General features: G+C 40.5%; 1 protein-coding gene across 4 annotated transcripts in view; it reads right to left on the bottom strand.

Moving 5' to 3' along the window:
* Positions 1 to 2151: 2151 nt before the first annotated feature.
* The window catches only part of dhx29 (DEAH (Asp-Glu-Ala-His) box polypeptide 29), an 89265-nt gene continuing 74939 nt past the window's right edge, over positions 2152 to 16477 (bottom strand). For 2 of the 4 annotated variants that reach the window (XM_078219204.1, XM_078219182.1), the window contains exons 25-27: positions 15353 to 15484; positions 11644 to 11740; positions 5691 to 7960 (exon numbers count right to left, since the gene is read on the bottom strand). In XM_078219204.1, coding sequence (XP_078075330.1) covers positions 7905 to 7960; positions 11644 to 11740; positions 15353 to 15484 — 285 coding nt within the window. In that variant the 3' untranslated portion in view covers positions 5691 to 7904. Of the gene's footprint in view, positions 5586 to 5690; positions 7961 to 11643; positions 11741 to 15352; positions 15485 to 16477 lie in introns of those variants that run through there. The other 2 variants (XM_078219190.1, XM_078219197.1) reach the window with 2 other exon arrangements.

Raw genomic sequence — 16477 nt, 5'->3', positions numbered from 1 at the left:
ACTGGAAATGTCAGTGCAATTTAGTGTGAGAAATGTGTCTAGATTTTAAACAATTAATTTTCAGGGGTTCAAATTTAGAGTAAAGTTGATCTTTGCTCCTTGAAACTTGTATTGAATTCAGCTTGTGCCTATTGTCTGAAATGGACACTATACCTCTGTCAATAATTGCCAGGTGGAACACTGGTTTCTGAAAAAAAATCAACTACACAATAGATAATGTTCTAGACATATTTTGTTAGCTGATAGCAGGTACTGAGCTACCTTAAAAAATCTGCCGCTTATTATCAATGTGTATTTTATGGTATACATGGCACACATGGTAACTAATGAGGCTTGCAGCTATTTTGAATCAAAGGTAGAACATTTTAGAAATATTAAAAGGTCAATCTGTGTCTGGAAGAGAAAGGGATGAGATCTGACAATTCATCAGACTAAGACTCACTACATAATCTGCTACTGAAGCACTGTACTTTAACATGTTAAAAATTGTGGAATGCAGGATTACGCTCAGTCTCTCTGCCTTCCTATGATTTTCAACACTGAATGACTATTTCTCAGCTTTAGTAGAGTTTTATATCCAAAATGTTATCTTTCAACAACTAGCATTTATATAGAACTTAATGTTCTACACAGGAGCATTAAAAAAAATGGGGGTCACACATGGAGGGCAAATACCAAAAACTTACCTCTTTGACCAAGTTTTAAGGAAAGGAGAGAGGCAGAGAGATGGAGGTTTAACATAGAAACATAGAAAACTACAGCACAAAACAGGCCCTTCGGCCCCACAAGTTGTGCCGAACATATCCCTACCTTTTAGGCCTACCTAATAGAAACATAGAAAACTACAGCACAAAACAGGCCCTTTAGGGAAGGAATTTCAGGGCAGAGGGCCTTGCCAGCAGAAGGTATGGCTGTTAATGGTGGAGCCATTAAAATTAGGGATATACAAGAAGTCAGAATTGGAGAAGTGCAGATATCTCAGCACTATCGGGGTGGAAGGGGTTCAGAAATACAAAATGTCAAGGTTATTCAGGAAATTGAAAACGAATAAGGCTCTTGAGGAATACAAAGATAGCAGGAAAGAGCTTAAAAAGGGACTGAGGTGGGCTAAGAGGGGCCATGAAATGTCTTTAGCAGACAGCATTAAAGAGAATCCCAAGGCTTTTTATGCATATATGAGGAAGAGGGTAGCTAAGGAAAGAGTGGCTCCACTCAAGGACAGTGGAGGGAATGTGTGTGTGGAGCCAGATGAGGTCCTTAACAAGCACTTTGCATCAGAATTCAAAGGAGAAAGATGTGGTGGATGGTGAGTGTAGAAAGGAGGATGTTGACCTTCGGGTCTGTGCGCAATCAGGACCTGACCTTCCGGTTGCTTGCCATTTTAACACGATCCTGCTCCCATGCCCACATGTCTGTCCTTGGCCAAATGCAATGTTCCAGTGAAGCTCAACGCAAACTGGAGGAACAGCATCTTATCTTCCAGCTAGGCACTTTGCAGCCTTCCGGTCTCAACATCGAATTCAACAACTTCAGATGATTTGCTCTACCCCACCTCGACCCCTTTGTTTTCATTTTATTTAAATTTTTTTTTACTGTTCTCTACCTTTTATTTGTCTTTCTTCATTTTTCTTCCCCCCCCTTTCCACCTACTTTATCCCCCTTTTCTAAATTTTACCTCTGTCCCATCCATTCTCCCCCCCTCAACATCTTCATCTGTCACAGCTTACCCTCTCATTTTAGCTTCTCTGCTGTTTGACCATTCACACACTTTATTCTTTGTGGACAGCCATTAGCAGTCTTTTCCCCTGGTTTCTGTGGCTATGACTCATCTTTCATTCCCTCACCCTGCAGTATAAATATCTCCCACTTTCTATGCCTTTTAGCTTTGACAAAGGGTCATCTGGACTCGAAACATCAGCTCTTTTCTCTCCTTAAAGATGCTGCCAGACCTGCTGAGATTTTCCAGCATTTTCCTTGTTGGTTTCAGATTCCAGCATCTATATTAAAAGTGATTACACTTCTAAAGTACTTAACTGACCAAAAAGCACTTGGTATGTCATGTGGTCAAAAAAGCACAATATAAAAACAAGTTTCTTTTGGTTAAATGGCACTTTGCAATATTTCTAATAATGAACTACTTTGTGTGATGGTACATTCTATGCAAATTTTATTCAACTGGCCACTAAGTTATACAGATCTAAGTTGGTGCATATATTTTTTCTGAAATAATAAATTAGATTTTAACAATTTGTTCCCAATTTTACAAGAAAATTGAGTCAGTTGACAACTTTTCACATTACTTTCAAGTTTTAGGATATTTATTTGTGAGAACTACCAAGGTACAGTGGGTGAGTAATGCAGAGTTGAAAAATAAATATTCACTTTTTTCAAATAAAGTAAAAAGTTTATTTATTAATCAGAAGTAAGGCTTACATTAACACTGCAATGAAGTTACTGTGAAATTCCCCTAGTCGCCACAGTTCAGCGCCTGTTGGGTCAATGCACCTAACCAGCATGTCTTTCAGAATGTGGGAGGAAACCGGAGTTCCTGGAGGAAGCCCACGCACACACGGGGAGAATGTACAAACTCCCCACAGACAGTGACCCAAGCCGGGAATCGAACCCGGGTCCCTGTGCTACCATGCCACCTAAATGAAAAATGTACAATTATAATACATCTTCTTGAATTCCAGTGTTGCTCTGCCACCTACTGTTTTGAAATGAACCTACACCACTCACCTTAACTGAACTTTGAGGCTTTGAATGGTATCTGATACACAAAATAAAAAAAATTTGAAAAGTTCATTGTTAATTAGGTGAGTACACTTAACACTTGTTTTATCCATAACAAGCAGTAAACAGAAACATAGGGAAGATCAGATGAATAAAGGCACAGGAGACTGCAAAAGCTATGGGTCTGTCAACATGGAAACCATGGAAACTACAGTGCAGAAGGAGGCCATTCAGCCCACTGAATCTGCACCAACTCTCTGAAAGAACATCTTACCCAAGGCCCACCTCCTCACCCTATTCCCATAACTCCATGCATGGATCATGGCCAATCCACCTAACCTGCGCACATTTGGACTGTGGGAAGAAATCCATGCAGTCAAGGGAAGAACATGCAAACTCCCTGGCGCTGTGAGGCAGCAGTGCTAACCACTGTGCCACCAAATCCCAGCAATTACACTGAAGACATGTGCTCCAGAATTAGCCACGCACCTTGCCAAGCTGTTCCAGTACACATACAACACTGGTATCTACCCGACAATGTGAAAAATTGCTCATGGATATCCGGCTAATAAAAGGCAGAGCAAATCGAACCTGGTCAACTACCACCTCATCAGTCTACTTGCTTTCAAAGTGATGGATGGGATCACAGTGTTATCAAGCAGCACTTATTCAGCAGTAGCTTGTTCACTGATGCTCAGTTTAGGTTCCACAATGACCTCATTACAGCCTTGGTCCACACGTTAAAAAAAACTCAAGCCTGTCCACTCCCTACAAGTCACTTGCCTGGATGAATGCAGCTCTAACACAAGCAGCTTGATGCCATCCAGGACAAAGCAGCCCGCTTGATTTGCACCCCACACTACCTAAAACATTCACTTTCTGCACACTGATGCACAGTGCAGCAGTGCCTACCATCTACACAAGATACGTTGCAACAGCTCATCAAGGATCCTTCAACAGCAATGTCCAAATGCACAACCTCTGCTGCCTATAAGGACAAGAGCAACAGGTGCATGGGAACACCACTACTTGCAAGTTTCTCTCCAAGCCATATATCATCTTGACTTTGGAGCGACATTGACGTTCCTTCACTGTCGCTGGGTCAAAATCCTGGAAAACCCTCCTTAACAACACTGTGGGTGTACCTGCACTTCATGGAGTATACTGGTTGAGAGAGAAGGTCACCACCACCTTCTCAAAGGCAATTAGGGATGGACTATAAATGCTGGCCTAGCTAGCAATGCCAACATCCTGTGAACAAATGAAAAAACTAATTATTGGCCTGGCTGATTCACTGAAAAGACTCAAGAATCTTCAGTTTCAGACTAGAGTTGAACATGGGAAATAACACAAAATGCACTGGCCTGTTTGGTTTTCATTTGCATCTTCTGTTTCACCCTGCATTTCTTACCACAGATCACATTTATAACGCACTGCAAGTTCAATTAACATTAACACTTCCACATAAGCCATATCCAGATCCTTCTGCACAAAAATGTGACAGCAAAAATCCTCAGCAACCTTTGCTTTTTGCATAAACCTCAAGCATACAATAGCCAAGTAGATAGGTTATTTCCAATGATATATATTCTGAGGTGTCTTTTTCTGTTTATCCATAATATTGTAATCTTATTACCTCTTCTCCCTAGGTTTTGCACAAAGTTGAAAAGCATAAGCAAAGACCTAGCCTGGAAAATAAGCAAATCAAGATGGTGATAACACAAATGAAGCTCTCCTAAGCAGCTACATCTAATGGTTAGTGGTAGAATCAGAGGGAATAAATAATGATCCAAAAGTTGGTGTAACTTTGAATAAATTCTGCAACATTTTTACAATAACTTTACCAATATTTGAATTGGCTATTGCTTAGTTACGGTTGCTGAGTTTTTCTGCATGGTTCTATCATAGGAAAAGGGAAAGATTGTAATCACAATATAATTTCAATTATTAAAAAGGTAGTCGAGAGGAAGAAAGCTTACTAAGAAATAAACTATAAAAGCATTGTACAGCAATCTCAAGATCATTTGTTTCTTAAAAGATCAATTCTAAAACAGCTCTTATAAGTAGTACACAACTATTAAGTGCCATTGTTATCAAAGTAGTGTGACACGGCACCTCTTACACGCATTCTCTATTTTTTCTAAATCAGTTTCTTACGTAGTCCTGTGTTTAATTCTAGACTCATCTAGCTTTTAGCCCAAAAGTCTGTCATGTAAAACTTCATTGAGAATTTATAAATTAACTAAACCATCATTAGTAGATCCGTCATATACAGGTAGTGTGTCTCAAAACCGGCAACCTTGGACTCAGTGCCAGATTCTGGGTCTGGCCGGTTTTCAGGTCAGGCAATTTGGGCCAAGTTGTTCACACAACTCAAAACCCAGGAAAAGCCAGGTGTGCAAAGCCAATAATTAATCGCTGTGCCACTGCACCAATGCAGCACCTATTCAAACAAGCTGGTAAATTATTTTACTCATCCAACAATCATTACAAATTTATTCAGGACAGCTTAAAAAAAGGTTGGTCTTTTGGACATTGCTAATTTTCGGATAGCTGGATTTGAAACACTACCTGTACTTTCTCAGGAATACACTCAAAACAAAGACATTATTTGCAGGTCAGCACATTTCCTTCTAAATGTTGGCTGTTTTTTGTTCTTCCAGTATTCCTCTAAATTGGATATTATCTTAGCTGTCATATAGGCTAAGAGACCTCAAGTCAGTTTTGTTGTCCTTTTTAAATATAGTTATATATATTTGCTTCCAGTCCTGTGGAACCTCAGTGATTGCCAATCCATCCATATTTATCATACCATCCTATAAATGTCTTCGTCTTTTTTTCTCTTCAGAACCCTAGGATAAATGCCAGGACATACATTAGTCCTCAGTCCCCTTAGTTTATCAAGTACCTTTGTTATGCTATTTCAGTGAGAGTGCAATAAAAACTGGAAAGCTAGTAATATCTTATGCCATGTTTTATTCCTATTTAATTTACAAAATATATTCAGTCAGAATTGCAACATTTCGTAACATCAATGCCAGTGTAACATGATAATTTCCTTTTTAGCTGCTCTTTTGTTACAGTAAGTCTCACAACACCAAGTTTTATTGTTAAACATCAATAGAACCTGGAGTTTTTATATACTTTGATAGCCAGAAAGAAATTTCAGTTTTGCAATCAAAATTCATTTTTCACCTTCCTCAAAGCATTAAGCTGGAGAGGATCAGTGGCAGTATAGGTTCTAAGTGATATGTTGGAAAGAGCACGAAATGGTATCTTCTCTTAGGCATAAATTAGATGGAGATTACAGGACTTTGACAAGGTCTTTTGGCACGCTCTCTCAAGAAAACACCACCAATATGGCACTTTAACTTTCAACAGTAATTAATACTGCATTTTATATGCATACTGCAATTCTGTGCTGTGAAAATCATCACTGGACATGGAATAAGTGCTCATTCCATCGGGATGGTAGGAAGTGAAAAACTAGTGTAGCAACAGAATTAAATATTTTATCTTTAGCGGAGTTAGTTTTTAAATTCATTTATAGGGAAATATTGGAACAGGTAAGAGCAGCCAATTTGCAGGGTAATTACAGAGATGCAAAAACTATAGTGATAATGACAGACTTCAGTTGTTATATAGATTGGTTAGTAACACTTAAAATGTGCGGAGCTGTGGGAAATTGTTTCTGAGGTGTAGTTTAACTTTATTTGTGTCACAAATAGGCTTACATTAACACTGCAATGAAGCTACTGTGAAAATCCCCTAGTCGCCACGCTCCGGCACCTGTTCAGACACACTGAGGGAGAATTTAGTATGGCCAATGCAGCTAACCAGCACATCTTTCAGGCTGTGGGAGGAAACCCATGCAGACACAGGGAGAACATGAAGACTCAGAACAGAGAGTGACCCAAGCATCAAAACCAGGTCCCTGGTGCTGTGAGGCATCAGTGCTAACCAATGTGCCATTGGCACATGGAGAGAAAAAAAAAGTAAGTTGACAGGAGAGTTAGAGATGTTCAAAATCACGAGGGACACCTGGACAAGAGTAGATAAGAGAGAAACTCTAACCATTGGCAAAAGTGTCAACAGCCAGAGGACACCAATTTAAGGTGATTAACAAAAGAACTTAGGCAGTGAATGGTTAGGGTCTGGAATGCATGAGCTGGGAATGGGATGGGGACAGGTATAATCAGAGCTTTCAAAAGGGAGTTGAATAAGCATCTGATGAGAAAGCAGAGTTATGGGAAAAGGCATGGGAGTGGGACTAGTTGAGTTGCTCTTGCAGAGAATTGGTGCAGACACAATGGACGGAATTTTACCACCCTGCCCACCACAGGAATCGGAGCAAGTGAGGGCTGGACCATGGAAAAGTCCACTGATCTCGGGTGGGATTTTACGGTTTCGGGACTCAGCCGTAAAATCCCACAGAATGGGTCAAATAGCTTCCTTCCCTGCTGTAACTGTTCTATGATAAGAATCCAACCACAACTCTTCAATCTGAATGCTATTTATGGTCCAACATTTTTCTGTGGCAATGAATGAAAATGTGTTCACTATAAGAAGTGTTGCTAGAGGCAGAACAGGATTAGCATCAACCTAAAATGAAAGCAAAACACCATGGATGCTGGAGATCCGACACAAAACAGAAAGTAATGGATAAACTGAGCAGGTCTAGCAGCATCTGTGGAGAAACAGGAGGTAATATTTTCAGTCCAACATGACTCTTCTTTAGTCACTTTGGACTCGAAACATTAACTTGGTTTCTCTCGCCACAGATGCTACCAGCCCTGCTAAGTTCACCCAGCACCTTATTGTTGTTTTATCATCAACCCAACTCTGGCCTGTGCTATACCTGACCCAAGAATTTTAACTTTAGCAGCAGGCAATATTATAAAGAGATGTTACATCATTTATTCCTAATAAGTAAATACAAGGTACACTAAATCTTTGGGATTGAAACCTATCGACTTAGGAAATAAGTAATTAATTAAAAATCAACAGAATCACCATTGGCAGCACAGAGCAACATTTATTAGCATCAAGCTTTATATTGATTTAAAACTAACATTTTATAAACTCGCCAATTTTCAAATGATCATTTAAACCTTTGTCAATTTTTTGTGTCACCTGTACGTAGATAAAGCATTAGGGAATCGTACTTCATTTCAGTCAGCATGCTCAGTCTTGATCAGTTCCATTATTATCTGTATTATCTCATCATCTGAAATAAAAAATAGCAATCCCTTAACAAATGTATTTCTTTTAGAAAGTCATAGCCTTAACAAAATACATGTTTGAAACAGCAATAAAAATTAACTTTCAAGAATCATATTTCTGAATATTGGGACAGTTCTCTTGATGTCTTGGTTAATACTAAAGATTACAATGTATTCATTTAATTGCTGTTTGTCAGAGTTTGTGGAGAACAAATTGGCTGCCATACTTATTTGATTATAACACTGACAACACTTCAAAAGTTCTTAGTCGGTTCTAAAGGGCTTTGGAATGGTCGGACTCAAGAGGCCATAAAAATGCAAGCTCTACTTTTACTTTAATTTTACACATCACCCCATGCACTTTCTGTAAACTTCCCAAAGACAATATCCAAGACCAACTTTTAAAGACCATACAAGAAGTGCACAAGACTGCTTTTTATGAAATTCATCTACTGTGAAGGAACCATTAGTCTGTGTATATAATGTTGCTTTTGCATATACCCTGCTTTAAATGACAAGATAATTACTAATAAATCAAATAGTAAAGAAATTTCTCATCATTTTCCTAAGAGCTGGTAGAAGATAATCCTCCCTACAACAGAAAGTGGTTGAGGCAAATAGCTTAGATACTTTCAAAAGGAACATAGAGTACAAGGGAGAAAGGTAAACAGAAACATATGAAAATCTGACAAATAGATGGAATGGTGGTGTGGGAGGCATGAATATAAACACCAACTCACTAGTTGTTCGAATAGCTGTGTTGTGTAGTCTAGTTAACTTTGTAGGTCCCATTTGTCACATGCCACGAATGAGAGAATTCTCCCTTTGTCCCTAATCTCTGTATCGTACCTCCCAACTATTTATGTAACTGTAACTAGGGAGATTTTGACAGTAATGTAACTGGACTAGTAATCGAAAAGCCCAGACTAATGCTCTGGAGACATGAGTTCAAATCCTACCATGGCAGCTCATGGAATTGAAATAATAAATAGGGAATTAAAAGATCATCTAATGACGACCACAAAACCATTGTCAAATGTCATAAAGACCCATTTGGTTCACTAATGTCCTTCTTGAAAGGAAAGTTGCCCTGGGAAATCTTCAAGACAGACTCAGGACCCTATGAAGTCTCATGGCATCAAGTTAGATGTGGTCAAGAAAACCACCGGCTGGTTACCACCTACCACCCCCTCTCAGCTGATGAATCAGTACTCCATGTTGAACACCACTTGGGGCAAGAGCACAGAATTAACTCTGGAAGATGATGCCCATCAGTAGCACCATTACTAACCGAGTCCTAAAGGACATGACTGTTAGATTAGGTCTTCAGGCGGTGGTGGGAAATTGGAACTCAATGCCTGAAAGGGTGGCAAAATGGGAACCCTAAGCAGTTAAGCAGCATTTAAATGAGCACTTGAAACACTCTAGCTTAAAAGGCTATGAACCGAGTGCTGGAAAATGGGATTAAGAAAGGTGCTTAATGGCCGGCGCAGACACAACAGGCCTAAGGGCCTCTTTCTGTGTTGTAAAATTCTATGACTTGAAGGAGCCCTAGCAAAACTGAAGTCCATGGGAACAAGGAGACAACTGTACACTGGTTGGAATCATATGTAGTACAAAGGGAGATGGTTGTGGTTGTTGGTGGTTAATCATTTTAGCTCTGAGGCATCATTGCAGGAGTTCCTCAGCGTAGTGTCCTAGACCCAACCAACTTCAACTGTTTCAACAATGATTTTCCATCCATCTTAAGATAAGTGGGGATGTTCATGAATGATTGTGCACAATTTTCAGTACCATTTGCGATTCCTCAGATACTGATGTAGTCCTTGCCCATACACAGCAACATTCAGATTCGGGTTGACATTTGTGCCATAGAAGTGCCAGGCAATGACCATATTTATATGGCCAATCCAGTTCAGTTTCAGATCAATGATGCCAGGATATCAATAGTGGTGGATTCAGCAATGGTGATGCCATTGAATGTGACGGGTAGATTCTCTCTTGTTGGTTTACCCCTATAAGGGGTCTAGAACTAGTGGCATAGTTTAAAAACAAGGGGTCTTCTATTTAAGATGAAGATGAGGAGGAATTTCTTCTCAGTCTTTGGACTTAATTCTCTACCCCAGAAAGCAGAGGAGGTTGGGTCAGAGAATATATTCAAGGCAGAGTTAGATATATTTTCGTCTACAAGCAAATGGAGGGTTATAGGGGACAGACAAGAACGTGGCAAATAGTCAATGATCTTATTGAATGGCAGGCTGAAAGGGTCAAATGTGCTACCCCTGCTCCTATTTCTAATGATCTTACACCACTTTTTGAACTGATGTGTTTGACTCTATACCAATTTACCTGTGGCTCAGATTAATCACTTCAGCATTCTTGAGGATGCTGCTTTAATTTGGACCTCAACTTCTCAAACACTCTCCAAGAGCCTCATTCCTCATCTTCCTATGTAGTTGATTCATACATGGACCATGGGCAAGTGAATCCTCTCCCTCACAATCCAAGGCATGCGGTGGCCCACCCAATGGCCAGAAGGTTGGGAGCAAACTTGCCTTTGCTGGCACTTGAAGCCACGACTGAATCTTACTCTGTTCAGACAACTAGTTGCCGACACTCCCTGCTTCAGAGCAGCAGACGCCGTATGTCCTGCTGCCAAGAGAGCTAGCCAATCAGAATCTCTCTATGGCCTTGGCCCCATCACTAATCTCCGCTAGTCTCACAACCCTGAGAAAGATCTGCACACTATTTCTGGCCGATGCGCATCCTCAACTTTAATTGATCCAACACTGACAATCGCACCTTCAATTCCCTAAGGCCTCAAACTCTAATACCTTTCTTATACCCTTCTGCCTGTTCAACCCACTTCCTTTCTTTCAGATACCCCTTAAAATCTAACTCTTTGACCAAGCTTTGAGTCATCTGACCAAATATATCCTTTGTAGCTCAGTGTAAGACTTGGTTTTATAATGCTACAGTGAAGCAACTTGGGACATTTTATCGCTTCAGTACTGAAGTCGTATTTGAGTGAACACCACAGAACTTACTGTCAAAGAGCATTATGGTGATGCATTCAACACATGGGATGCAGTGGTACAAGACAAGGGCAGCTAGAGATGGGGAACAACACACTGGTGTTGCCAGCCATGTGTGCGCAGAATTATTAAAAAAGGACTTCCAAAAGGGAAACAAAGGCTAATCCTAAGGTGCGTCACCAGCAATATCGGCAGTTCTTATGAGTTTCACATGCTTTCATTCATAAAGCTTCCGTTCGAAACAAAAATAGAATACTGCAGATGCTGAAAATCTTAAAAACAAAATGCTGTAAATGCTCAACAGATCGGTAGCATCTGCAGAGAAAATAAGTTATCTTTTCAGATTACTGACCAGTTGCTAGAAGCATAATAGATTTAAAGTGAGAAGTGGGAGGCACAAGAGATTGTTATAATGGTGATCTGGGGAATGTGTTATGCAGCGTAAATTAAAGCTGGGTAAAAAACAGGAATATGAAAAGGATTTTCAGAAGTTTACTATCAGTGCTTAAATTCTCATCCATTCAGGAGGAGAAGGTATTCACATCAGAAACAATGCCAACAAAACCATCAACATTCAGCCTACAAATATATGCATAATCTGCAGAAATAGAATTCATATCTTCTCAAACGAAACAGCAATATACTGAAATTACCTTCAATCGACATTTTTGGATCTTCAAGTTTCTTCTGCAGAAGGGATTCAATTAAGGATCTCAGCTCCTTAAAGATGATTCCTGTTCTTACAGGAGCCTGCAAAGTTAGAAATTCATGACTATGAAATAATATTGTTTATAGCTAAATGGAATTTTCAGTGTCTACAAAAGGTTTGGATTGTCTCGGAATGTAAACGTAGTCAAGCAGATTTTTAGTTTCATGTGACATATCACTGTGTTTACCACTCTTCTCATTCCAGATATAATTGCTGTTTCCTACCCTCAGTTTCTAACAATATCGCGATGCACAATGAAACAGATAACTGTAAAAACATATTATATTTTTGAAGTTCCCTACCACACATGACTATTTCAATTCAAATAAAGCTTCAAGGGCAATTAGGCATGGGCAATAAATGCTAGCCTAGCCATCAACACCCACATTCCAAGAATGAATAAAAATAAACTTCCCCACTACCCGCAAATACCAGTTGATCACCCATGGATTTGCATGCAGAAACTCAAAATCAAACGGAACAGTTTGGTCAACAAAGGTAAGAGAGGCAGTAAGGAAATTGAAAACAACGCGAAAGGAGAGATATTTGGGGATTTGAAAACAGCACAAGTGGAGAGGCAGTCAGGATGTCTGAAAACAGCGCGAGAACAAGCAATTCAAAACAGTACAAAAAAACAAATAGCGACATCACAAAAGAAGCAATTTTATTTGTTGCACAGGGATAATGGCATGATCGTGTTGTCACTGGATTAGGAATCAAGAAACCCAGGGTAATGGTCTGGGGACCCAGGTTAGAATCTCACCAGGGCACAGCTGGAATTTGAATTCAAGAAACAAATGTCTAATTAAGACCATGAAACCATTGTCTATTGTCACAAAAACCCACCTGGTTCACTAAGGTGCTTCAGGGAAGGAAATCTCCCATCCTTATCTGGTCTGGCCTACATGTGACCCCAGATCTACAGCAATTAATTGCCCTCTGAAATGGCCTAGCAAGCCAACCAGAGGGCACTTAAGAGTTAGCCACATTGACAATCCACTACAAAGTCAATAAAAAGGAATGAAACTGGAAGGACGACTCTGCATTGACTTAGGCCAACCCAGCCCCGTCAACCCTACGATGGTTACTTACATTTGGGGGCTTGTGCCAAAATTGGGAGAGCTGTCTCAGACTAGTCAAGCACCAACTTGACATAATCACAGCATCATACCTTAATGTCCCAGGCACCACTATTACCATCCCGAGTATGTCCTGCCAGGGGGTAGGACAGACCCAGCAGAGGTGGCATATAGACAGGAGGGAGTTGCCCTGGGAGTATTCAATATTAACTCTGGATCCCATGAAGTCAAAGACTATCAGGTCAAACTTGGGCAAGGAAACCTCCTGCTGATTAATACACACTTCCCACTCAGCTAGTGAATCAATATTCTTCCACAACAAAAACAAAAAATGCTGGAAAATCAATATTCTTCCACAACAAAAATAAAAAATGCTGGAAAATCTCAGCAGGTCTGACAGCATCTGTGGAGAATAGAGCCAATGTTTTGAGTCTGGCTAACCCTTCATCTGAGCTAAGAGTAAAGAAAATCAGAAGAGATTTGTACGAGGAGGGTTGGGGGTGGGGGCTGTAATTGGACAAGGGGAATGTAAATGAGGATGAAGAAGGCTGAGAAAGATGCTGAAAGTGTCCATTAAGTGATCATAATGTGTGAATGGCAGAACAGAGGTAAGTTGTTGAACTCAAATGTTCAGTCCGGAGGGGGAGGGGGGGGTCCAAGGTCCATCACCAACAGTCAGTCAGTAGCACCACCACAGAACGAGTTAGCCAATTCCGAAAGGACATAGCTGATAGAATGGGTCTGCAGCAGGTGGTGAGTGAACTAACAAGAGGGAAAAACATACTTGACCTCATCCTCACCAACTTGCCTGCCGCAAATGCATCTGTCCATGACAGTATCGGTATGAGTGACCACCGCATAGTTCTTGTGGAGATGAAGTCCCATTTTTGCATTGAGGAAACCCTCCATCATGTTATGCTAAATAGGATAGACTTTGAACAGGTCTAGTATACCTCAAGACTGGGCAACCATGAAGCACTGGATTGCAGCAGAATCATAGTTAACCACAATTTGTAACCTCTTGGCCGGGCATATCCCCCACATTACAATCATCATCAAGCCAGGAATCAAATTTGGTTCAAAGAAGAGTGCAATAGGGCATGTCAGGAGCAACACCAGACATACCTAAAAATGCAGTTTCAAAGATGAAGCTACAATACATGACTACTTGTGCGCCAAACAGCTGGTTGGAGTCATATGCAGCAGTAAGGCAGGTGGTTATTGGAGTTTAATCATCTCAGATCCAGCACATCACTGGAGGAATTCCTCAGGGTCATGCTCTGGGCCCAACCATCTTCAGTTGCTAAATCATCAATGGCCTTCCCTCCATCATAAAAGGTCATAAGTGGGGATGTTCATTGATGATTGCACAATATCCAGCACCACTCACGACTCACCATCCTGATTTGGAAATGTATCACTGATCCTTCCCTGTTGTTGGGACAAAATCCTGGAACTCCCTCCCACCACAGCGACTGCAGCAGTTCAAGAAGGCAATTTTACAACCATGACCTCAAGGCCAATTGAGGATGGGCAATAAATGCTGGCTGAACCAGTGATGTCCACATAACATAAATGATATAAAAGTTAAAGTAAGTAAATTAACAATGACAGGAAAGGTGTTATGTTGCAGCTATGGAATGTCAGAGCTTTTGGACATCAAGGTGATGCAGCATAAACAAATCTGCAGAAAGTGTACACAGCTAGAGGATTTCTGGATCAGGATTATTGATCTGGAATTCAAACTGCAATTACTGAAAAAGGTGAGAAATACCTGGAGACTTTGTTCCAGAAGACAGTAACATCTTTTGTTTTATTCATTTACAGAATGTGGGCATCACTGGCTGACCCACCATTTTATTGCCCATCCTTAACTGCCCTCCATTTCAGAGGGCACTTGAGAGTCAACCTCACTGATCTGGAGTCACATGTAGGCCAGACCAGGTAAGGATGGCAGATCTCCTTCTCTAAAGGACATTAGTGAACCAGATGGGTCTTCATGACAATTGACAATGGTTTTATGCTCATCATTAGGCTTTTAATTCAAGATTTTTATTGAACTCAAATTTCACCATCCACTACACCACCGTCTCCCCTTATAAGGTCATCTGTTTTTGGTTAACAGTGAGGGACAGGAGGATGTGACCATGAGTGAGCCAGATAAAGGGATCGGGCGGTAGTGGAGGAGCCTCAGCACTGCAAGTGTCAAACAGGTTTGAGGAGCTCGCAACCTGCAAGATGAATGAGCATGCTGGCCTTTGCATAGGAAGCCATTTAAGTAGAGGGACCAAATAGGAATGTAGCCGTAGTAGGGACCAGTATAGTGAGGATTGACACTGTTCTCTGCAGCAAAATGAAAGAATCCAGATGGTTGTGTTGCCTGCCCAGTGCTAGGGATTGGGACACTTGCTCAATGCTGGAGAGGAACGTACATTGGGAAGGAGAGCATCCAGTTAGGATGTGGGCAACAGTGTTTTAATGGAGCTCAAGTTTATGGAGGGTACGTGTCCTAAATAGAGTATTAAAAGGTCGACTTTCAACAAAATTCTGCAAAGTACATTAAAGTATTCTTACCTGGAAATGTATCCAATCATCAACTGAAAGTAATCTTTCACGATGCATCACCTCTATATCACCACCGAACAGCAAGACTGGAAAAGGTGAAGTCAGGGTTGTCTCTCGCACATATATCTTGCCATATTTCACCTAATTTGAACAAAAATAAATTGATTAATCCATTGAACAGTTCCATCAACAAGAGGATACCTCTTCTAAAACCTAAAACTCAGCTCTCCAATATTAAGTGGCAACTTAAGCATACGGAGTGCCATTTACCTTGTAAACTCTTGTAAATGCACTCCACTAGAGTTGTATGATGTTCCATCAACTTCACATTTTATGTAATATTATGTTTCCAAAAAGTTACAAAGGCATATTGATAAGCTGATAGGCATAACTATAGCAAATAGTTCTCAAAAAAGGTAAATGTGAGGTCATCCTCTTTGCGCCCAAAATATAGGACAGGTATTTTCTTAATAGTGTAAAGCTGGAAACAGTGGAGGTCAAATGAGAGTTGGCAGGGGGAGAGAGACGGATGGGTGCATAAAATAATCAGGAAGGCAAATGGAATGCTTCATATCTAGAGGACTAAAAGTCATGCTTCAGCTACACAAATCACTGGTTAGATCACACCTGGAGGACTGTGAGCAATTTTGGACATCATATCTTAGGAACAGAATGCAGGCCTTGGAGATAGTACAGTATTGTCAGGGGTAATGAATAGATTTAGTAAAAGGGGGTTAGATCTAACACCCCAGTAAAGTGCCCATGCCAGTCAAATGCTTATCCCAGTTAACTTTACACACGCTCAAGGACCTAAGATCAGCAAAACATTGGCAGCAAGCTTGTTTACTTGGTAGAACAACAATCTGCAGCTAGGAGATAACCACCCTGCCTTTGGGTGAAGATTTAATAATAAACTTATATAGACAAGATCGGAATTTTAAAACAATGTTCTGTGTACTGACAAACTGTATAAGCAGTCTGTATCTGTGACTTGGTGGAGAGCGCTGTATTAGAATGCTCTCCCCTGTCATTGCTGTATTCGAGCTGAGAGCTGTATCAGAGGAGTGTGCTGATTCAGAGGTTTCTCTGGGGTACTTAGCTTGAATTATGATCAAACTATTATAATCTGTCCCG

This window comes from Mustelus asterias, chromosome 1 (genome assembly GCF_964213995.1).
Source record: "Mustelus asterias chromosome 1, sMusAst1.hap1.1, whole genome shotgun sequence".
In the NCBI taxonomy this organism is placed as follows: Eukaryota; Metazoa; Chordata; class Chondrichthyes; order Carcharhiniformes; family Triakidae; genus Mustelus; species Mustelus asterias.
The sequence above is the reverse complement of the archived record's forward strand: the minus strand, read 5'-3'. Positions and strand labels throughout refer to the sequence as shown.